The 24,305-nt window shown below is 46.2% G+C and overlaps 1 protein-coding gene and 1 pseudogene across 1 annotated transcript in view; both read right to left on the minus strand.

Moving 5' to 3' along the window:
• Window positions 1-755, minus strand: part of LOC111967363 (lysine-specific demethylase 3B) — a 29,777-nt gene extending 29,022 nt beyond the window's left edge. The window contains 1 exon segment of the mRNA XM_023992313.2: window positions 252-755. Coding sequence (XP_023848081.2) covers window positions 252-461 — 210 coding nt within the window. The 5' untranslated portion in view covers window positions 462-755.
• Window positions 756-5,442: 4,687 nt separating this feature from the next.
• Window positions 5,443-23,929, minus strand: LOC111967364 (spondin-2-like; annotated as a pseudogene).
• Window positions 23,930-24,305: the final 376 nt, after the last annotated feature.

A 24,305-nucleotide genomic window follows, 5' to 3' on the forward strand; every position in this document is an offset into this window, starting at 1 on the left:
ACAAAATATGTCAAAGGCCCAAAATCATCGGGATAAATTATGGAGGCCGCTACTATCAGGCAAGCGAAACACAGCGGCCCCCATTGACTATATTTTTGTAGCTAAAATTATTTGGCTAGATAATACCAGCAAAGCACAGACAACCGGCGACATTTGTATTATTCTGCTTAAATCAGTTTCGTTAAATACGTAGTCAGGTTATTAGCTTGTTAGGTAACGTCAGCTGTCTTTATTCACATGTAAACACTGACCGTCAGCCCCGCAGCTGCTGTTGTTGTCGGCTCTCCTCCGCTCACCTCTACCCCTGGGCTGGCCAAACCTATGACGCTGACAGCCCGGACGGTCCCCCGGAGCCAGTCGCGAGTCCAAGTGGACTGCTCCGCTTCGGGTCCGGCTGCGGACCTGCCATCGTTGAGGAGCAGTAGAAGTCGCTTCCCAATCAGTTCAAGAGAGTCCCCCATATTTAACTAGCCACCATGAATTGAAATATCAACTTCCTTCGCTGTATTTCTGCTGAGAACTCCGATGCACTTAGCTAGCTAGCCAGGTTATATCCGCCTATGTGACAGATTTAAGCCTCAACTACCGCAACTTTGCTGCATGCGCGGCGGATCAAGTCACGCCACAAATAGAGAAGTACCGAGATGTTATTGTCCTCAAAGCTACTGTCCCGCTCTATCCGCCATTGAGGCTCTCAACAATCAAACGCACTCCTCGTACTAGGCTCCACTGCGGCGATAGCAAGCGTGTGAATTGCGACAGCGACTCATGCTGGTTCATATCAGGCACTACACATAACCTGTAAAATCTGGAATGCCAAGTAAAATGCTGCGTTCACATCGCCAGCCCAATTGTGATATTTTTTTCAATAATTGGTATTTTGACCAATCAGATCAGCTCAAAAAAGAGCTGATGCGTAAAATCTGATGTGATTGGTCAAAAGACCAATTAGTGGGAAAAATGTTCCGAAGTTTGCTGCCTTTATAAACACAGCCAACGTGTCTGGATATCTGGTGAGAAAAATGTTATTTTAGCCTAAAACGTAAATCGAAAGATTTTTTTTTTTCCTGACCAAAATTACTTCTGTCTGGACACAACAGAGATGTGGTATACTCTGTACAACGCAGTGTTTAGAAGCAGTAATTTTTTACCTTTTTCTCAACCTTAACCCACAAACTGCAAATCTGTCAATTTGTTTCACAGTCTACCACATGCATTTTAGTGTGGGGTTTTACCAGTTGGCCTATTCCCCCTTGAGACTGAAAAGATTTGGCATGGGTCCTCAGATCCTCAAAAAGTTCTACAGCTGCACCATCGAGAGCATCCTGACTGGTTGCATCATCGCCTGGTATGGCAACTGCTCGGCTTCCGACCGCAAGGTACTACAGAGGGCAGTGCATACGGTCCAGTACTGGGGCCAAGCTTCCTGCCACCCAGGACCTCTATATCAGGCGATGTCAGAGGAAAGCCCTAAAAATTGCTAAGGACTCCAGCCACTTCTCATAGACTGTTCTCTCTGCTACCGCACGGCAAGCGGTGACGGAGCGCCAAATCTAGCTCAAAAGGCTTCTTAACAGCTTCTACCCCCAAGCCATAAGACTCTGGAACAGTTAATTAAATGGCTACCCAGACTATTTGCATTGTCCCCACCCTACCCCCCCCCCATTTTTACACTTCTGCTACTCTCTGTTTATTATGCATGCATAGTACCTTTACCTCTACCTACAGTACATGTACATATTACCTCAATTACCTCGACTAACCGGTGCCCCTGCACAGGAACCCACTGTTTATAGCCTCGCTACTGTTATTTTATTGCTGCTCCTTAATTATTTGTTATATTTCTTTTTTCTTTTCTTAACTGCATTGTTGGTTTGTAAGTAAGCATTTCAATGTAAGGTCTACTACACCTGTTGTATTCAGCGCATGTGACAAATCAGATTTGATTAGATTTTTAGATTTGAGATAGTCATCTACAACAGGGGTTCCCAAACTTTTTCGATCAGGCCCCCATCCTAGCATTGGGGAACATCTTGCACCCTGTGTATTTCTATGGGCACAAGCACTGTCCATGACACAAACTGTTCACACCCCTCTTGCTGGCAGATAGAACATTTTGCGGGTTTAAAGCTTATTTCCTGCAGTTCTACACATTTTGTCATGGTGTGCAGAGAACATTTAGCAGTTTTAAATCAAATTTTATTTGTCACATGCGCCGAATACAACAGGTGTAAGTAGACCTTTCAGTGAAATGTTTAACTTACAACCCCTTAACCAACAATGCAGTTAAGAAAAATAAGTGTTAAGTAAAAAAAATAGATAGGTAAATTAAAGAGCAGCAGTAAAATAACAATAGCAAGGCCATATACAGGGGATACCGGTACAGAGTCAATGTGTGGTGGCACAGGTTAGTTGAGGTAATATGTAGATAGAGGTAAAGTGACTGTGCATGGATAATTAAAGCTCCTTTTCTTGCAATTCTATACATTTTGCCATGTCTAATGTGTATTAATGTGATATTTAAGTGACAAACATTACAACAAATTCTATGGGCTAAAAAACCTAGCTAAAAAACTTTAGGTGAAATGGGCTAGTTGATCTGAACAATTCTGACAAGTTATAAATAGGCTCTCTAAGATATGCAATGACCAGTGATGTCTGTACTTTACTATTTATAGTTTTTACAACTATATACTTTTACTTCACTACATTTCTAAAGAAAATTATTTACGTTTTACTCCGTACATTTTCCCTGACACCCAAAAGTTACATTTTGAATGCTTTAGCAGGATAGGAAAATTGTCTAATTCAAATCAAATTGTATTTGTCACATGCGCTGAATACAGCATGTGTAGACCTTACAGTGAAATGCTTACTTACAAGCCCTTAACACTTATTTTTATTTAAAGAATTGTTGGTTAAGTAGAAAATAGAAAATAAAAGTAACAAATAATTAAACAGCAGCAGTAAAATAACAAGCGAGGCTATATACAGGGGGTACCGGTACAGAGTCAATGTGCGGGGGCACTGGTTAGTTGAGGTAATTGAGGTAATATGTACATGTAGAGTTAAAGTGACTATGCATAGATTATAAACAGAGAGTAGCAGCAGTGTAAAAGGGTTCTGGATAGCCCTTTGATTAGCTGTTCAGGAGTATTGCTTATGGCTTGGGGGTAGAAGCTGTTAAGAAGCTTTTTGGGCCTCGTCTTGGCACTCTGGTACCGCTTGCTGTGTGGTAGCGGAGAGAACAGTCTATGACTAGGGTGGCTGGAGTCTTCGACAATTTCTAGGGCCTTCCTCTGACACCGCCTGGTAAAGAGGTCCTGGATGGCAGGAAGCTTGGCCCCAGTGATGTACTGGGCCGTACGCACTAGCCTCTGTAGTGCCTTGCGGTCGGAAGCCGAGCAGTTGCCATACCAGGCAATGATGCAACCAGTCAGGATGCTCTTGATGGTGCAGCTGTAGAACCTTTTGAGGATCTGAGGACCCATGCCAAATCTTTTCACACAATTATCAAGAGAACATCACTGGTCATCCCTACTGCTTCTGATCTGGCAGACTCACTAAATACTTGCTTCGTTTGTAATTTATGTCTGAGGGTTGCAGCATGCCCCTGGATATCCGTAAATACATTTTTTTTAAACAAGAAACCGGTGCCGTCTGGTTTGCTTAATATAAGGAATTTCAAATGATTTATACTTTTRCTTTTGATACTTAAGTATCAAGASTAAGTTGAAAGCCTGACTGAGTTTCTTTAAAAAAATATATTTCTTTGTTGTTTTTGGGGGGGGGGGRTGACCCCGCGCCGACTCCAAGATAATTAATGTGTCCCAGTGTCAACCACAAGGTGGTGCCATAACATTTAAAAACGCACTGTATGTCCAAACACCGAGTTGTAGAGGATGGAGATAATAAAAGCAAGATATTACTGCATAATTAAATAGTTATTGGACTCATTATTGGACTATGAAGAGTGTTTGTGTACAAGGTTTTGAAAACTGAATCTGTGTTCAGCCAGCACTATCGTGGAATCTGTAACGCTAACATTATTTTGTATTTTTTTGTTTTAATTTTATTTACCCCTTTTTCGTGACATCCAATTGTTAGTTACAATCATGTCCTATCGCTGCAACTCCCCTACGGACTCGGGAGAGGTGAAGGTCGAGAGCCATGCTTCCTCCGAAACACAACCCTGCCAAGCCGTACTGCTTCTTGACACACTGCTCGCTTAACCCGGAAGCCAGCCGCACCAATGTGTTGGAGGAAACACCGTACATCTGGCGACCAGAGTCAGTTTGCAGGCGCCTAGCCTGCCACAAGGAGTCGCTGGAGCCCAATGGTACAGGGAAATCCCAGCCGGCCAAACCCCCCCCCAACCCAGACGACGCTGGGCCAATTGTGCGCCACCTCATTGGTCTCCTGGTCACGGACGGCTGTGACACAGCCTGGGTCTGTAGTGACACCTCAAGCACTGCGATGCAGTGCCTTAGACCGCTGTGCCACTCCGTAGGCCCCATCTTTAATGCTTAAACTTTACAGATTGAATAGAGCCCTTAGCGTCCTGTCCAGGGGGTGTACTTGTACATCAAGCTTCATTGTGGCTTGGATAAGGCCTACTGAATAGTGATACAAATGCATTTTCTTTCATTCATTTAATGTTAAGAGTGTAGTGCTTTGCTCTCTTGTAATATCTGTTGATATAGCCTTCATTTACTGAATCAATGTCCTTGTCGTTTAGTGATATTTATTAGTGACTCCATGTCTTTATTTAGTAGGTAAAGGCCTTAGCCAGACCAATAAATTTGTGTCAATACTGTTAAAATTACACGACACAAATAAATTGTGGATTACTGGAACTCCTATTAGACATAATTCAAGGGCGTTCTTCAGTGTGACAGCAGTTTCACATTTGTTCAAGGCCTTTTCATAACTAACACATTAAGACTGTTCAGCTCCCTTGGCATTGGCAGAAATCAAAGAAAACAGACTTTTCTATTTACTGAAAACACCTCCATTTGTATTTATTTCATCATGAGTTACACAAGACACAACATACAAAATGTGTCCTACAAATTAAAAGAGTGAACAGATATAACTGCAAAAACAAAACCTGTATCTTTTTTTCTTTTATAAAACCGTCTCTCCAACTTGGCTAGGGTTTCTGACATGGGGTACTGGGCTATAGTTAGCCTTCAGTTGTGTCTTGTGAAAAGGGTATTTATAAATCTGTCTGTGTGGTTGTTGAATGATGGCTGTGCGCTGAGCTGAGCATCATGTAAGATTCCCATATAAAATCAATGCCCCAGGTTCCACAAAGTAAGAGAGTATTATTTATGTGCAAGGACATACTCTACATAGCTGTGTCTCTCTTATGTCCACTGATCATTTCATTGTTCTCTTTTGCCACGTGGGTGCTTGTCATCGATCAACAACAGTGTTTCTTAATACAAGTCCTCAAGGAAAAGTATTAGAGGACTGGTTTGACTTTAGATTGACTTTAGTACTCTATACCAAGACCACATCAAAAAGTAAACTCCATTTAATACAAAACTGGCATTCTGCAGTGAAAGAGTCCATTGCTTGCATTATTGTGGTCTGTTTGTGGTGTTGCATAATTCTCAGAGTCCGGCAATGTGTATGAGTCCCAGTGTTAACTTGGAGATGGGAGTCGCTCCAACTAGAAGTTCCCCCTGATCTAGGATCAGCTTACCATTCCCCAACCGAATCCTAACCTTACTGGCCTCAACCTAAAAGACTAGATCAGTGTCTAGGGGCAACTTCACCCTACTCTGTCAGGGGTCACTGGGGCTTCAGGCAGTTGTGTGCCGTGCACTCGGTCTGCTCCTCCATCTCAGGACAGGGGGCTCCAGCGTTAGCTGGCCACAGGAGGATGTAGCGGGTACGGTGGCGGACCCCTCCACTGGAGCAGGGCCCCAGACACAGACCCCAAGACGACCACAGAGACACCTCACAATCCAAAGGTGTCTCTGAGAGGAGGATAGAGAGAGAGAGAGTGAGAGAATGTAGTGAATTAATAGCACAGAAACACACAGAAATTTGATTAACACAGAGAGAGAGAAAGAGAGAGATTTGAAAGAGGCATGCACACGACCGTGTCCATGTCAACCTACCTGAGAAGCGTTGAGGGTGGATTGGGTGAGGCAGAATGTGATTGGACATGGGAGTTTGACGGGAGGATGAACGTCTCTGTCTGGTTAGCCGTATGGAGGCTATGGGCGGGAGCTCTGTGAGACGGGGGTAGTAGAAGGAGTTGGCTGGGTGCTTGGGCATCTGGGAAGTAATCTGGAGGGGGACAACAGCACATAGAAAACTGTCAACAACAAACCCTAAAACACAAAATAAAATCCCAGATTATGACCGGTACTCATTAATAATTCAAAGCTGTGTGCTTGAACTGTGACATTATGTTAGAGGTAAAACTAAATTAGGCCTATACTTTCAAGTATTTCATATTAGGGTAATGTTAGCAGCATACCTACATAAAAGGGGGTGGGCCGCTTCCCCTATACAGGCTACGTTTGGTTTATTTAAAGCCTAGTCATTACAGAGGAAGGGGTAACCTCCATGGCCCTCTTTCCCCCTCAGGTGAAAGTGAAAAGAGGGGAGAAGTCTCACCCGTGTGATGTTTTCCTGGGGGACGGTGGGGTAGTTGGGAGAGGAGAAAGTGAAGCCGCTGTCTGTTCCTGCATCAAAGGGTTGGAGGTCAAGGGTCACTTCCTGTTTCCACTTGCCGCCTTCACAGAGGTTGAGACTGTCCACCCCCACGAACCAATCAGGGCTGGGGATCACTTTCACCATCAGAGAGAGCTGTGTCCATAGAGGGAGTGAAGGAGTGGGAGAGTGGGAATGAGAGAGTTTAGTTCCAGTACACTATTCAGATCCTGTTTGTGTAATAATGGCTGTGCTAATAAGACAGGGTTATAGCTGATGCAAACACACACATGGGTGTGTAAATAGTGGTGTGTGTGCGCGTATGTGTGTGCCTGTGTGTGTGCCTGTGTGTGTGTGCCTGTGTGCCTGTGTGTGTGTATCATGTCTACCAGTGGGCTCCGTGGTTGCAGCAGCAGTTCTGTGGAGCTGTGCCCGATGCCAGTGGCGATGCCTGCTGTTCTGTACATGGCACCGACCGCTCGTCTCTTCCTGGCATCCTTCGCCCCCTTCACCAGATCTACCGTCACCCCTACCTCAGCAAAGTTCTGCACCCCTATACTAGCCAGCGCCCCCTCCTGAAACAGCCGGTGCTGCTTATTATGGGTGATAGCTGTTGGGAGAGGACAGGGAGACAGGTTATTTTTTAATCCTCTGAAAATGCATCTCTCCTTCCTTAATGTCATCATTCTCTCATCTAGCGTCAGTTCATCTCACTGCATTCAAGACCTTTACTCGCGACAGGTAGCCTAGTGGTTAGAGCGTTGGGTCAGTAACCGAAAGGTTGCTGGATCGAATCCCCGAGCTGACAAGGTAAAAATCTGTTGTTCTGCCCCTGAACAAGGTAGTTAACCCACTGTTCCCAGGTAGGCGTCATTGTAAATAAGAATATGTTCCTGACTAGTTAAAAATAGGTTAAATAAAAAAATGTACTCATCCCAAGACCTTTACTCATCCCAAGACCTTTACTAACACCAAGACCTTTACTAATACTAAGACCTTTACTAACACCAAGACCTCATACTAAGACCTTCACACCCCCTTTTCTGATATCTCACAGTACCACTGTTTTCTTTACTTTGGGACAGATGGTTGCCTTTGTTCTCTCTTTGCCCTTAAGAACTGATGTTCTTTGTCCCGTCACTCTCCATTATAAGCCTCATGTGACCTGGCCCAGGATCAGTTGTTATATGGCTTGCAGAGGGTCAGCGACCACAGTCTCAGTCTGTCTCATAACATCTCTGCCTTACCTCACCACACGCACACACGTACACACACACTCCAGACGCACCCAAAAAACACACATGATCCTGTTTCTCCTCTACCGCCGTCACATACACACTTCATTTCATTTCCATACTAACAGGTTTCCTACAAACTTCAAGTCCCTGAATCCCAATAATAACATGTCACGTTTCAAATTATTCCTGCAAAAAATGATCCCCCTCCTCAACTCCCAGACCCCTAATGGGTCATGGTTTTCTTCTCCAGCTGTAACAAACTCCATTCATTGGCCCCTCTGACTAATGACTCTCTTGTATAACTTTCTTCCCTGACCCCCTGGTCCCCTCCAGTCTAAAGTCATCAGAGACGTGTCCATGTCCCCAGGGCCTACAGCATGTGCAAGGTTACTGTCTCTATATGCAGAAACAGGCCGTCACCCTCTGGCAGGCTGAAAGGGTATGGCTGGGAGTTCTGGAAGCCAGACAAACCAACGGCGGCCACAGACAGTGATGCAGAGATCAAGTCTGGCGCACACACATCTCTGGCACACGCATCTGCCATCCATCCACGCTGGTAAGGCAGGGCAGCAGAGCCAAGTAGATCCTGATCCCCCTTCCCCCCTCCCTGAGTGAGGTAAGATATCTGACCCCACCACACCCTAAAAAACATCTCAGCACTCATATGCCTCCAGGACACCAGCAGCCCCCAGATGGAGAGAAGGAGATAGAAGGAGAGAGGGAGAGTAGGAGAGAGAGACAGAAGGACAGAGAGACAGAAGGACAGAGAGACAGAAGGACAGAGAGTAGGGGGAATAGACAGAAGGAGAAAGGAGAGATAGAAGGAGAGAGAGAGTAGGAGGGAGAGCGAAAGGTACCCACCCTGCATCATCTGGTAATGTTTAGCTTGACTGCCTCACCACTCTCTACCTCCCCTTCACTGCTTTCCTCATTAGTGTCTCTCTGTCTCTCCCCATGTGTGTGTGTGTGTAGTGGGCTGGGGGTTGGCTGGAGCAGGGGGACCGCAGGGCCAGGCTATGGGGGGAAAGAGAGGCCCGAGGCGGGTTAATTGGCCAGCTGTGAGCCCTCAAACCTCCAACACTTGATCAGGTGAGGAAAGGAGCAGGCCGAGCCAGTATCCCTGATCGGCCTGCTATCCCGGACCGGCCTGCTATCCCGGACCGGCCTGCTATCCCTGATCTGCTCTCTCTCAAAATAGCCCCCCTCGGTCCCCCTTTTTAATTGGGAGCCCTGAAGTGAAAGGACTTGAGAGATGAGTGAAGGTATGAGTGTCCTTTCCATTCACCAACCAGTTGTCATGAGGGGAAAAGGGCAAAGAGATGAGGCCATTATAGATAATTGAGACAATACCAATATGGTTTGGAATACTGTAAGGAGCTTATGCTGTATACAGTGGAGAGAACTGTATTTGAGTATTTGATACTCAAATACAGTGTATTTGATACACTGCCGATTTTGCAGGTTTTCCTACTTACAAAGCATGTAGAGGTCTGTAATTTTTATTATAGGTACACTTCAACTGTGAGAGACGGAATCTAAAACAAAAATCCAGAAAATCACTTTGTATGATTTTTAAGTAATTAATTAGCATTTTATTGCATGACATAAGTATTTGATCACCTACCAACCAGTAAAAATTCCGGCTCTCACAGACCTGTTAGTTTTTCTTTAAGAAGCCCTCCTGTTCTCCACTCATTACCTGTATTAACTGCACCTGTTTGAACTCGTTACCTGTATAAAAGACACCTGTCCACACACTCAATCAAACAGACTCCAACCTCTCCACAATGGCCAAGACTAGAGAGCTGTGTAAGGACATCAGGGATAAAATTGTAGACCTGCACAAGGCGGGAATGGCTACAGACAAGAAGTTCAAGATGACGTCAATCACCCTCCGCTGGGGCTCCATGCCAGATCTCACCTCGTGGGCATCAGTGATCATGAGGAAGTGAGGGATCAGCCCAGAACTACACGGCAGGACCTGGTCAATGACCTGAAGAGAGCTGGGACCACAGTCTCAAAGAAAACCTGCAGCGCACGCAATCCCCTGCTCAAGCCAGCGCATGCCGGCCCGTCTGAAGTTTGCCAATGACCATCTGATGATCCAGAGGAGGAATGGAAAGGTCATGTTCTGATGAGACAAAAATAGAGCTTTTTGGTCTAACTCCACTCGCCGTGTTTGAGAGAAGAAGAAGATGAGTACAACCCCAAGAACACCATCCCAACCGTGAAGCATGGAGGTGAAACATCATTCTTTGGGAATGCTTTTCTGCAAAGGGGACAGGACAACTGCACCGTATTGAGGGAGATGAGATGGGCCATGATCGCGAGATCTTGCCACACCTCCTTCCTCAGTAAGAGCATTGAAGATGGTCGTGGCTGGTCTTCCAGCATGACAACGACACCGAAACACACAGCCAGGGCAACTAAGAGTGGCTCCGTAAAAAGCACTCAAGGTCCTGGGATGGCCTAGCCAGTCTCCAGACCTGAACCAATAGAAAATCTTTGGAGGGAGCTGAAAGTCCGTATTGCCCAGGACAGCCCGAAACCTGAAGGATCTGGAAGAAGTCTTGTATGGAGGAGTGGGCCAAAATCCCTGCTGCAGTGGTGCAAACCTGTCGTAAGAACTACAGGAAACGTATGATCTCTGTAATGCAAACAAGGTTTCTGTACCAAATATTAAGTTCTGCTTTTCTGATGTATCAATACTTATGCATGCAATAAAATGCAAATGAATTACTTAAAAATCAACAAGTGATTTTCTGGATCTTTGTTTTAGATTCTGTCTCTCACAGTTGAAGTGTACCTATGATTAAAATTACAGACCTCTACATGCTTTGTAAGCAGGAAAACCTGCAAAATCGCAGTATCACAATACTTGTTCTCCCACTGTATTGTTCACATCCACTTCTTTCTGATCATCAAGGGGGTATCATGAAGTGTCTGTAGTGGCTAGGCGCTGATTTTGGACTGAGTTGGGCTCATCTTACCACTGAGTTTGGACCACTTGCCGGGACGAACAGTGGGTACTGTTTAGGGAACGTCTGGGGGCTCCAGTGACCCGTGAAGACCAGAATGTAGGAGGCAGGACCTTTGGCTGTACACTCTGTCCCATTGGTCGGTCCGGCGAAGGACAGGGTCAGCTTCAGGAGCACCACCAGCAGCTGCTGCAGCCAACCAAAGGACAGGAGCTCCGATGACATCATCTAACGTGGACACAGAGAGAAGAAAAGTGTCAATCAAAAGTGTCCTCAACAGGAAAAGGGTTAGGGTTTAAGCCATGACATAATTTCCTGGAATTTTCTAAGCTCTTTAAAGGCAGTCAAGTTAGTGTATGTAAACTTCTGACCCACTGGAATTGTGATACAGTGAATGATAAGTGAAATAATCTGTCTGTAAACAACTGTTTGTGTCATGCACTAAGTAGATGTCCTAACGGACTATAGTTGGTTAACAAGAAATTTGTGGAGTGTTTGAAAAACAAGTTTTAATGACTCCAACCTCAGTGTAAGTAAACTTCGACTTCAACTGTACTGCGCGTGCGTGCGTGCGTGCGAGAGAGAGAGAGAGAGGAGAGAGAATGTGAATGTGTGTGTGCCCCAGTTCTCTGTACTTGTACGGCTTTAGCGCACAGGGCTACTCTCAACAGCACCACATTTGTTATATTTGCACCAAATTTAAAAGTCAGTGAAGAACAAATTGTTATTTACAATGATTACCTATCCCGGCCAAACCCTAAACCGGACTACGCTGGGCCAAAATGTGCGGCGCCCTATAGAACTCCTAATCACAGCCTGTTGTGATTCAGCCTGGATTCGAACCAGGCTCTGTAGTGATGCCTCTAGCACTGAGATGCAGTGCCTTATACCGCTGCACCATTCGGGAGCCCTCACATCTGCTACCCTTTGCAAGCAATGGCATGCATAGTGCAAGGAAGTGCAAACAACCTTGCGTGCTCTGCAGAACGAATGGTAGACAAATAAATTCAGACAAAAATAAAATGCACTATGTCTACAACTCAACTAAAGCTATCTATGGCCCTAAAARTCGCTCCAACACCCCCATGAAAACAGCTGATTGTCTAACTCTTTGAAGGACCAAAACCAGATCCTTGGAGGTGGGCTGACCACCAAAACCAGATCCTGATGAGGTGGGCTGACCACCAAAACCAGATCCTGATGAGGTGGGCTGACCACCAAAACCAGATCCACTGATGAGATGTGGGTGGGACTGAGACGCACCAAACCAGATCCTGATCGAGTAGTGGGCTGGACCACACAAAACCAGATCGCCTGATGAGGTGAGATGACCCAACCAAACATCAGAACATGATCCCCTGAGAGGTGGGGATGACACTAATGAAGCACTACTCAATCAGCGCTCTCCTACAGACCACTCCATCCTGGAAGAACTGCCTGTCCGTCCCTCCATTCAAGACCTCAACCATTCAAATAAAATAAAATTACATTTTATTAGTCACATGTGCCGAATACAACAGGTGTAGACTTTAGAGTGAAATGCTTACTTACGAGCCCCTAACCGGCAGTGCAGTTTAAAAAAAATACGGATAAGAATAAGAGATAAMAGTAACAAGTAATTAAAGCAGTAAAAAAGTAACATTTATACAGGTTCAATGTGCGGGGGAACCGGTTAGTTGAGGTAGTATGTACATGTAGGTAGAGTTAATTAAAGTGACTATGCATAGATGACAAAAGAGAGTGGCAGTGGTGTGGAGAGGGGGGGGGCAATGTGAATAGTCTGGGTAACCATTTGACTAGATGTTCAGGAGTTTTATGGCTTGGGGGTAGAAGCTGTTAAGAAGCCTTTTGGGCCTCAACTTGGCGCTCCGGTACCGCTTGCCGTGTGGGAGCAGGGAGAACGGTCTATGACTAGGGTGGCTGGAGTCTTTGACAATTTTTAAGGCCTTCCTCTGACACCACCTGGTATAGAGGTCCTGGATGGCAGGAAGATTGGCCCCAGTGATGTACTGGGCCGTTCACACTACCCTCTGTAGTGCCTTGCGGTCGGAGGCCGARCAGTTGCCATACCAGGCAGTGATACAACCAGTCAGGATGGTCTCGATGGTGCAGCTGTAGAACCTTTTGAGAATCTGAGAACCCATGACAAATCTTTTCAGTCTCCTGAGGGGGAATACGTTTTGTCGTGCTCGCTTCATGACTGTCATGTTGTGCTTGGACCATGTTAGTTTGTTGGTGATGTGGACACCAAGGAACTTGAAGCTCTCAACCTGCTCCACTGCAGCCCCATGGATGAGAATGGGGGCGTGCTCGGTCCTCCTTTTCCTGTAGTCCACAATCTCCTTTGTCTTGATCATGTTGAGGGAGAGGTTGTTGTCCTGGCACCACCCGGCCAGGTCTCTGACCTCCTCCCTATAGGCTGTCTCATCGTTGTTGGTGATAAGGCCTACCACTGTTGTGTCATCTGCAAATGTAATGATGGTGTTGGAGTCGTGCCTGGCCGTGCAGTCATGAGTGAACAGGGAGTACAGGAGGGGGCTGAGCACGCACCCCTGAGGGGCCCCTGTGTTGAGGATCAGCCTGGTGGATGTGTTGTTACCTACCCTTACCACCTGGGGGCGGCCCGTCAGGAAGTCTAGGATCCAGTTGCAGAGGGAGGTGTTTAGTCCCAGGGTCCTTAGCTTATTGATGAGCTTTGAGGGCACTATGGTGTTGAACGCTGAGCTGTAGTCAATGAATAGCATTCTCACATAGGTGTTCCTTTTGTCCAGGTGGGAAAGGGCAGTGTGGAGTGCAATAGAGACTGCATCATCTGTGGATCTGTTGGAGCGGTATGCAAGTTGGAGTGGGTCTAGGGTTTCTGGTATAATGGTGTAGATGTGAGCCATGACCAGCCTTTCAAAGCACTTCATGGCTACAGATGTGAGTGCTACGGGTCGGTAGTCATTTAGGCAAGTTACCTTAGTGTTCTTGGGCACAGGCACGATGCTGGTCTGCTTGAAACATGTTGTATTACAGACTCGGACAGGGAGAGGTTGAAAATGTCAGTGAAGACACTTGCTAGTTGGTCAGCGCATGCTCGCAGTACACGTCCTGGTAATTCGTCTGGCCCTGCGGCCTAGTGAATGTTGACCTGTCTAAAGGTCTTACTCACATCGGCTGCGGAGAGCGTGATCACACTGTCTTCCGGGACAGCTGGTGCTCTCATGCCTGTTTGTGTTATTTGCCTCGAAGCGAGCATAGAAGTAGTTTAGCTCGTCCTGTTGGTTCGTGTCACTGGGCAGCTCTCGGCTGTGCTTCCCTTTGTAGTCTGTGATGGTTTGCAGGCCCTGCCACATCCGACGAGCGTCAGAGCAGTACCCCTCGATCTTAGTCCTGTATTGATGCTTTGCCTGTTTGATGGTTCGTCGGAGGGCGTAGCGGGATTTCTTATAAGCTTCCGGGTAGAGTCTCGCTCCTTGAAAGCGGCAGCTCTAGCCTTTTGCTCAGTGCGGATGCTGCCTGTAATCCATGGCTTCTGGTTGGGGTATGTACGTACGGGCACTGTGGAGACGACGTCATCGATACACTTATTGATGAAGCCAGAGACCGATGTGGTGTACTCCTCAATGCCATTGGAGGAATCCCAGAATATATTCCAGTCTGTGCTAGCAAAACAGTCCTGTAGCTTAGCATCTGCTTCATCTGACCACCTTTTTATTGATCTAGTCACTGGTGCTTCCTACTTGAATTTTTGCTTGTAAGCAGGACTCAGGAGGATGGAATTATGGTCAGATTTGCCAAATGGGGGGGCGAGAGAGAGCTTTGTATGCATCTCTGTGTGTGGAGTATAGGTGGTCCAGAGTTATTTTCCCTCTGGTTGCACATTTAACATGCTGATAGAAATTTGGTAAAACCGATTTAAGTTTCCCTTGCTACTAGGAGCACCGCCTCTGGGTGAGCGTTTTCTTGTTTGCTTATGGCGGAATACAGCTCATTCAATGCTATCTTAGTGCCAGCCTCTGACTGTGGTGGTATGTAAACAGCTACAAAGAATATAGATGAAAACTCTCGATAGGTAATGTGGTCTGCAGCTTATCATGAGAAACTATACCTCAGGCGAGCAATAGCTCGAGACTTCCTTAGATATCATGCACCAGCTGTTGTTTACAAAAATACATAGACCGCCGCCCCTTGTCTTACCAGACGCCGCTGTTCTATCCTGCCGGTACATCGTATAACCAGTCAGCTGTATGTTGATATTGTCGTCGTTCAGCCACGACTCGTGAAGCATAAGATGTTACAGTTTTTAATGTCCCGTGGTAGTTTAATCTTCCCAATATCTCGTCCATTTTATTGTCCAAAGATTGCATGTTTGCTAGCAGAATTGAGGGGAGTGGGGGTTTATTCGTTCGCCTCTGACTCCTCAGAAGGCAGCCCGCCCTCCGGCCTCTCTTTCTCCGCCTCCTCTTCACGCAGATCACTGGGGTCGGGGCCTGTTCCCAAGGGAGCCGTATATCCTCCGCCTCTGGCTTGCCAGAATCGTGAAAAAAGAAAAAGGATTCTGGTCGTCCGTGGTGAGTAATAGCAGTCCTGATGTCTAGAAGTTATTTTCGGTCATAAGAGACGGTAGCGGCAACATTATGTACAAAAATAGTAAAAAAATAAGTTACAAACAACCTGATAAAAGAACAAAAAAACACAATCGGTTGGAGGCACGTAAAACCTTTCAAGCGGTTATTAGCTATCCATTCCTTCAAGAACAACAAGACTCCTGGTGCTGACAGCATCCCGGCAGAGCTATTAAGAATGGAGGTTACTCCTGCACCAGAACGCTCCACCAGTACATCACTGAAGATTGGGACCGGGAGATTGTCCTCTAACAGTGGCGGGATGCAAACATTGTCACCATCTATAACAAGGGTGACAATTCCATCTACGGCAACAGCCGGGGGATATCCCTTCTGGCTGTTGCCGGCAAGGTCCTGGCCAAGCTGATGCTACACAGGCTGGTGAACAACATCACAGAAGAACTGCTGTCAGAGTCACAATGAGGCTTCAGAAAGAACAGGAGTACGGTTCACATGATATTCATGGCAGGACAACTCCAGGAGATGTGCCATGAACAACATCAGGACCTTTTCATGGCCTTTGTCAACCTCTCCAAGGCCTTCGACACTGTGAGCAGGTTACTACTTTGGGGCATTCTACTCAAATTTGGCTGTCCAGACAAATTTGACAACCTACTTTGCTAGTTCCATGATGGGATGATGGCTCGGGTGGCCATAGGTGGGCAGGAGTCAGTGCCCTTTTCGAGTAAGCATCGATGTGAGGTAGGGGTGTATGCTGGCACCGGTACTCTTTAACATCTTCCTCCTATGTGTCACCCAGCTTCTCCACAAGGAGCTTGAGGACAGCAGCAGTGTTGCGGTGGACTTCAGGCTGGATGGAAACCTATTCAACATCAGGAGGCTCCAAGCAACCACCAAGGTTTTGACRGAGCGGGTTCTTGAGCTGCAGTATGCTGATGACTGTGCTCTTGTGGCCCACACTCCGGAAGACCATCAGCCTGTCCTTGTAGCGGCTGTGAGGGTCTATAGTGGGATGGGATATCAACACCACCAAGACAGAGGTGGTCTGCCAATGGAGATCCAGCCCTCCACCCACCATGACTGTCTTCACCATTGAACACAAATCACTGGCAATAGTCCCGTCCTTCCAATACCTGTGCAGTATCGACCTCTAAATTCAAAATATGATCAAGCAAGCATCAACTGCCTTTGGGAAACTCAGACGCAGGGTTCTCCACCTCTCCACCAAAGTCACCGTCTATCAAGCCGTCTGCATCACCACACTTCTTTACAGCTGTGAAGCCTGAGTCACTTACAGTCGCCACAACAAGCAGCTCGAGCGATTCCACATAAGATGCTTGCAACGCATCCTGGGAATCACCTGGTGCGACTATGTGCCCCATACAGAAATACTTGCTAAGACCAACTGCAAGAGTATGGAGGCCATGGTCACCCAACACCAACTGCGCTGGCTTGGGCGTGTCATTAGAATGTTTCAGGAGCGCTTGCCACGTTAGATCCTTTATGGCCAGCTACATCTTGGATGGTGGTCTGTAAACATGCCTTTCTAATCGACCTGGCCCGGTTATCCTGGAAGGATATTGACCTCATCCCGTCAGTAGAGGATGCCTGGTTGCTCTTTAAAAATGCTTTCTTCACCATCTTAAATAAGCATGCCCCATTCAAAAAATGTAGAACTTAGAACAGACATAGCCCTTGGTTCACCCCAGACCTGACTGCGCTTGATCAGTAAAATAACACATCCTGTGGCATTCTGCATTAGCATCGAATAGCCCCCAAGATATGCAACTTTTCAGGGAAGTCAGGAACCAATATACTCAGTCAGTTAGGAAAACTAAGGCTAGCTTTTTCAAACAGAAATTTGCATCCTGTAGCACTAATTCCAAAAGGTTTTGGGACACTGTAAAGTCCATGGAGAATAAGAGCACCTCCCCCCAGCTGCCCACTGCAATGATGATAGGAAACATTGTCACCACCGATAAATCTACGATAATCAATCATTTCAATAAGCAATTTTCTACGGCTGGCCATGCTTTCCACCTGGTTACCCCTACCCCGGCCTACATCTCAGCACCCCCTGCAGCAACTTGCCCAAGCCCCCCCCCACCCAATTCTCCTTCACCCAAATCCAGAGCTGATGTTCTGAAAGAGCTGCAAAATCTGGATACCTACAAAGCAGCTGGGCTAGACAATTTGGACCCTTTCTTTCTAAAACTATCCACCGGAATTGTTGCAACCCCTATTACTAGCCTATTCAACCTCTCGCATCGTCTGAGATCCCCAAAGATTGGAAAGTTGCAGCGGTCATCCCCCTCTTCAAAAGGGGGAGACACTCTAGACCCAAACTGTTATAGACCTATAKCCATCCTCTCTGCCTTTCTAAAATCTTTGAAAGCCAAGTTAAACAGATCACCGGCCATTTCGAATCCCACCGTACCTTCTCCACGATGCAATCTGGTTTCCGAGCTGGTCATGGGTGCACCTCAGCCACGCTCAAGGTCCTAAACAATATAACCGCCATTGATAAAAGACAGTACTGTGCAGCCGTCTTCATCGACCTGGCCAAGGTTTTCGACTCTGTCAATCACCACATTTTTATCGGCAGACTCAATAGCCTTGGTTTCTCAAATCACTGCCTCGCCTGGTTCACCAACTACTTCTCTGATAGAGTTCAGTGTGTCAAATCGGAGGGCCTGTTGTCCGGACCTCTGGCAGTCTCTATGGGGATGCCACAGGGTTCAATTCTCGGGCCGACTCTTTTCTCTACTAGCTTTTAAATGCTAGTAAAACTAAATGCATGCTCTTCAACCGATTGCTGCCCGCACCCTCCCGCACCGACTAGCATCACTACTCTGGACGGTTCTTACTTAGAATATGTGGACAACTACAAATACCTAGGTGTCTGGTTAGACTGTAAACTCTCCTTCCAGACTCACATTAAGCATCTCCAATCCAAAATTAAATCTAGAATTCCAATTTCGCAACCAAGCCTCCTTCACTCATGCTGCCAAACACACCCTCATAAAACTGACTATCCTACCGATCCTTGACTTCGGCGATGTCATTTACAAAATAACCTCCAACACTCTACTCAGCAAATTGGATGTAGTCTATCACAATGTCATCTGTTTTGTCACCAAAGCCCCATATACTACCCACCACTGCAACCTGTATGCTCTCGTTGGCTGGCCCTCGCTCCATATTCGTCGCCAAGCCCACTGGCTCCAGGTCATCTATAAGTCTTTGCAAGGTAAAGCCCTGCCTTATCCAAGCTCACTGGTCACCATAGCAACACCCACCCGTAGCACGCACTCCAGCAGGTATATTTCACTGGTCATCCCCAAAGCCAACACTTCCTTCGGCCGCCTTTCCTTCCAGTTCTCTGCTGTGTCATGACGTTGCCTGCGTGGGTATAGCAAACCCCATCCCCCTCTCCCTGCCTCCCCCTTTCCTCCTTCAACCCATGCTGTGATCACAGAGAGATGTCGTAAATTCCTGAGAATCTCACCACCACAAACAGTATTAAGACAGAGGGTAAACTTTCAGGACAAAGGAATTCTCTTCCACCTCACAGAACTTGAGGTACGAACAGATTTCATGTTCCGGAAAAAGTATTAAAGGCCGGTGGGGAGTCCAGCTATTAACATGTCCATTGGTCACCATGTGGGAAACTCACGTGAGACTGTGGGACCACATTACCATACCGCTGTTTATATAATAACCTCAGATATGAGGTTTACATCTGTGTGTTGTATAAAATGAATGAGTGAGTATGATACTGTTTGTATAATTGTGTAATATGATTTTGAACTGTTTAATGAAGGAAAATACAACTCCCGGTTGTATTTGAACTAAATCCAAGGACCGCCCCTGAGCCAGTTGGGTCAGAGACCATGGGACCACCCCTCTCTGCTATCTGAATAAAAGCCAACTCTTAAGAAATTACCCCAGACCATGTTTCTCTCAATCACGAGAGGACAAAGGTTTGAGACCAGACTGCTGAATCTTTTAACCATCCCACGTGGTTAAACTCTTAGACTATCGATACCGACAGAATAAGAACAAGTCTTTGATATTAATTACTAGTCTGCAGCTAGGAATTCGGTATCATTGAACGCGAAGAAAGACAACCGCCGAAACATACATTCTATAACGAATGACACTCTGAACAATCCACAACCGAGACAGAACTTCACTCCAACGACCAAGGCGACACACACTGAACGTAACTATATATATTGATTGCAATTGTTCCCGAATGAGTGAGCGTTCATGTGTAAGGATTAGCATGTCAATTGTTATAATTATGGACTCTGTAGTGAATTCTTAGTCGAACGCAACTTTCCCTTTGTCTAACAGCCGCCATGCCGGTTTAGTCCACTAGGGCATATTTTCTCCCATTTCATGTAACTATTTTAAGTTTGTTTGTTTATGCATTTCTGTGAATTAATTAGTTAGTAATAAATAAATGATTTAAGACAATTGATGTATGGATGACTCATAGTGAAGACTGGGTTCGTGCAGATCAGCGATTTACGACGTTTGGAATGAGACTGACGTAAGGTAGAGTAAATAAATCATTAATTAGAAGACCATTGATCAGATATGAAAATATCTGAAAGGTTATATTGGGAAATTATAACTTTGTAATCTAATAACTTTCCCTGGTGCCCTCGAATTCATAGTTAATTAATTACGTYATTACTCAAGTGATCGCGTAATCCCTAATTATAGGAATCTATGATAAAAACTATAAGTCTTCAATTTAACGGTACCAAAGACACGACAGCTGCCAATGACTGGAACGAATTGCAAAAATCACTGAAGCTAGAGTCTTATATCTCCCTCTCTAACTTTAAGGATCAGCTGTCAGAGCAGCTTACCGATCACTGTACCTGTACTCAGCCAATCTGTAAATAGCACACCCAACTACCTCATCCCCATATTGTTATCTCTCCTCTTGCTCTTTTGCACCCCAGTATCTCTACTTGCCCATCATCATCTGCACATCTATCACTCCAGTGTTAATGCTAAATTGTCATTTTTTTCGCCTCTATGGCCTATTTATTGCCTTACCTCCCGACTCTTTTACATTTGCACACACTGTACATACGTTTTATGTGTAACTGTGTTGTTGTTTTTGTCGCACTGCTTTGCTTTATCTTGGCCATGTCGCAGTTGTAAATGAGAACTTGTTCTCAACTGGCCTACCTGGTTAAATACAGGTAAAAAATAATAATAATGTGGCTAATGTGACCAGTCCCCCCTCCCTGCAGTATTGGTACAGCAGAGCTGCAGCCGCTGAGATGATCAGATGACAGAACTGTGCGATCAAAGCAGGTTCCTCTTTGCTTCCATACTCATGGTATTTTTATGGTTGCCTGTTAAACTTTGCGGTTCATAATATACGTTTAGAGGGGAATGGGTAACATGCTGACATATATGGCTGCAAACAGTGACCTATCGCTGCAGCCTACTGGTGATACGCCATGAGAAAAAAAGTGGAGTTTTGGAGCAGCCTACATTAGAGGTCACATTATCTGGCACCAGAAATAGGCTTCAGGGACAATGTGTTGTATGATGGGTTTGTGTGTGTGTTGGCTCATTTTAACTGTTTGCATTCTGTGCCTGCCAGCTGTTTAGGGGGCTCAGATATGTTAACCTATAGAAACATCACATACCATGCAGATATGTTAACCTATAGAAACATCACATACCATGCAGATATGTTAACCTATAGAAACATCACATACCATGCAACAACCTTTCAATATCCTTCTCGAGTCTTGACAGTGGCAATGGAAAGTTGTTTAGTGCAAATCTCTCAACAATCAGTTTGCCATTGTATGGGACTTACTGACGTTAGAAATACAAGGGTTGGTAGTGCAGTCAGGATACAGGATGAAATACACCAGTAACTGACTCACCAAGATTAACACGCCACAGACCACTGACATGCCACAGACCTGTGGCACACCACAGACATACCACTGACACACCAGACATTTTACATTTACATTTAAGTCATTTAGCAGACGCTCTTATCCAGAGCGACTTACAAATTGGAAAGTTCATACATATTCATCCTGGTCCCCCCGTGGGGAATGAACCCACAACCCTGGCGTTGCAAGCGCCATGCTCTACCAACTGAGCCACACGGGACCAGACAGACCAGAGACACGCCACAGACCACTAACATACCACAGACCTGTGGCACACCAGACACACCAGACAGACAGACCACAAACCACTGACACGCCACAGACCAATGACAGACCAGACACACCACAGACCAGAGACCACTGACAGACCAGAGACACACCCCAGACCACTGACATACCAGACACCACAGACCAATGACAGATCAGACCACTAACACACCACAGACCTGTGGCACACCACTGACACACCACAGGCATACCACAAACCACTGACACACCACAGACCAGAGACACACCACAGACCACTGACACAGACTAACAGCACAGGTACATTCATTCTCATCAACACAGAAACAGCACCAACACATTCATTCTCATCAGCACAGAAACAGCACCGACACCATTCATTCTCAATGCAAGCACAGAAACAGCACCAGCACGACACCAATTGCATTTCTCATCAGCACAGAAACAGCACAGACAGCATTCATTTCTCATCAGCACAGAAACAGCACAGCACTGACACTCATTCATTCTCATAGCACAGAAACAGCACAACGAATTTATTCTATAGCTGCACAGCACTGACCCACATTCATCTCTCATCAACAGCAGAAACCAGCAACAGCACACGACACCATTCATTCTCATCAACACAGAAAGAGCAGCACAACACCATTTCATTCTCATCAGCCACAGAAACAGCACCAACACATTCATTATCATCAGCCAACCCAGATACAGCCCAGACACTTTTTATTTAACTAGGCAAGTCAGTTAAGAACAAATTCTTATGTACAATGACAGCCCAGACAGCCCTCATACTCAGACACACCCAGACACAGCCCAGACAGCATCATACTCAGACACAGCTCATACTCAGCTCAGACACAGCCTCAACCCAGACACATTCCAGACAGCCTCATACTCAGCCCAGACTCAGCCTCATACCCAGACACGTCCCAGACACGCCTGATACTCGCACAGCGACAGCCTCATACAGACACGTCCCAGACCAGCCTCATACCCAGACACGTCCCAGACAGCCTCATACCCAGACACGTCCCAGACAGCCTCATACCCAGACACGTCCCAGACCAGCCTGATACTCAGGCACAGCCCGCAGCCTCACATACCCAACGCCAGAACGTCCCAGGACACGTCCCAACAGCTGATACTCAGGCAACTCCAGACAGCCTTCATAGCCAGACACGTCCCAGACAGCCTCATACCAACTAAACCAGACACGTCCAGACAGCCTCATACCCAGACACGTCCCAGACAGCCTCATACCCAGACACGTCCCAGACAGCCTCATACCCAGACACGTCCCAGACAGCCTCATTCCCAGACAGCCTCATAATCAGACACGTCCCAGACAGCCTCATACCCAGACACAGCCCAGACAGCCTCATACCCAGACACAGCCCAGACAGCCTCATACCCAGACACAGCCCAGACAGCCTCATACCCAGACACAGCATCATACTCAGACACACAGCTACAGTAAATACACATGAGTTTTCATCAGTGGACACACTAACAGACTTAGACACAGCAGTTTGTTTGGGTTTCTCGGGCACAAGACAACATGTGGAGTGGTGCCAAACAGAGTGCCTGTGGTCATTCGGGCTCTTACACTTTGTAGTTACACTAACCTCATGCAGTGCAGGGCTCTCTCTCTCTCTCTCTCACACACACACACCATGAAAGGAGGTCATATTATTACTCTCTTGCAAATGCAAGCTGAAGACAAACCCCAGTGTGGACAGTACAGGCAGGAGTTTGGAGAAAGAGAAAAGGGAGGTGCAGATGAATGCAGGCTGGGTTTGGAGAGAGAGAGGAGCATATCCTGAAGCAGAGACCAGGCATTGTTCTTTTATGATAAAACTAATCAGCAGAAAGTAGGGAGGAGGTAAGAGGCAGCACTCAGACAGCCCTCTCACCATTGCCTTTTGGTAACCGGAACATACACACAACATAGCATCTTAAACACACACTGTACCACCCCACACACACAGGGACGCCCAAATACAGACTCACACACACAGGGACGCACAAATACAGACTAGCACACAGGGACAAACAAATACAGACTCACACACAAATATAAAAACATTTAGAAACGTGCAGTTTTTACCAGTACGCACGCCCATACACACGCTCACTAATACTCATGCCGGTACTCAGTGTCTGAAGAGATGCAGACTGAATTTCTTACCTGGTCAGGACGAGTCGGTCAGTGACAGAGGATATATCAGCAGGACAGCTCCAGCCACTCTCTCTTCTTCTCTCTCTACTCCGTGTGGTTGCAGGATCAGGGAGCCTTATCACAGTCTCTCTCTCCAGATATACCTTTCTACAACCCTCCTCCATTGTATCCCCTTGTAATTCCCCTTCTCTCCTCCCTTCCTCTCCCCCAACCTCTCCTTGTATGGAAAGGCACTGCACAGCCCCCCCCTCCTCCTCTACAGTAGCTATCTCTTCCTCCCTCCCTCTCATTCTCTCCCACTCTCTGTGTTGCTGTGTAAACTCAGTAGCCCCTATCCTCATATTGCTGACGAGGTAATGAACACCATGTAACCCACAGATTAATAGATCTTACTTGGCAGTCAGTGCATTCCTATTGTACAGTGTTTCTGTTTCATGGACCATTTAAAATGTTTTAATTGTTACAGTTGGAGC

Source organism: Salvelinus sp. IW2-2015, linkage group LG8, assembly GCF_002910315.2.
Source record: "Salvelinus sp. IW2-2015 linkage group LG8, ASM291031v2, whole genome shotgun sequence".
In the NCBI taxonomy this organism is placed as follows: domain Eukaryota; kingdom Metazoa; phylum Chordata; class Actinopteri; order Salmoniformes; family Salmonidae; genus Salvelinus; species Salvelinus sp. IW2-2015.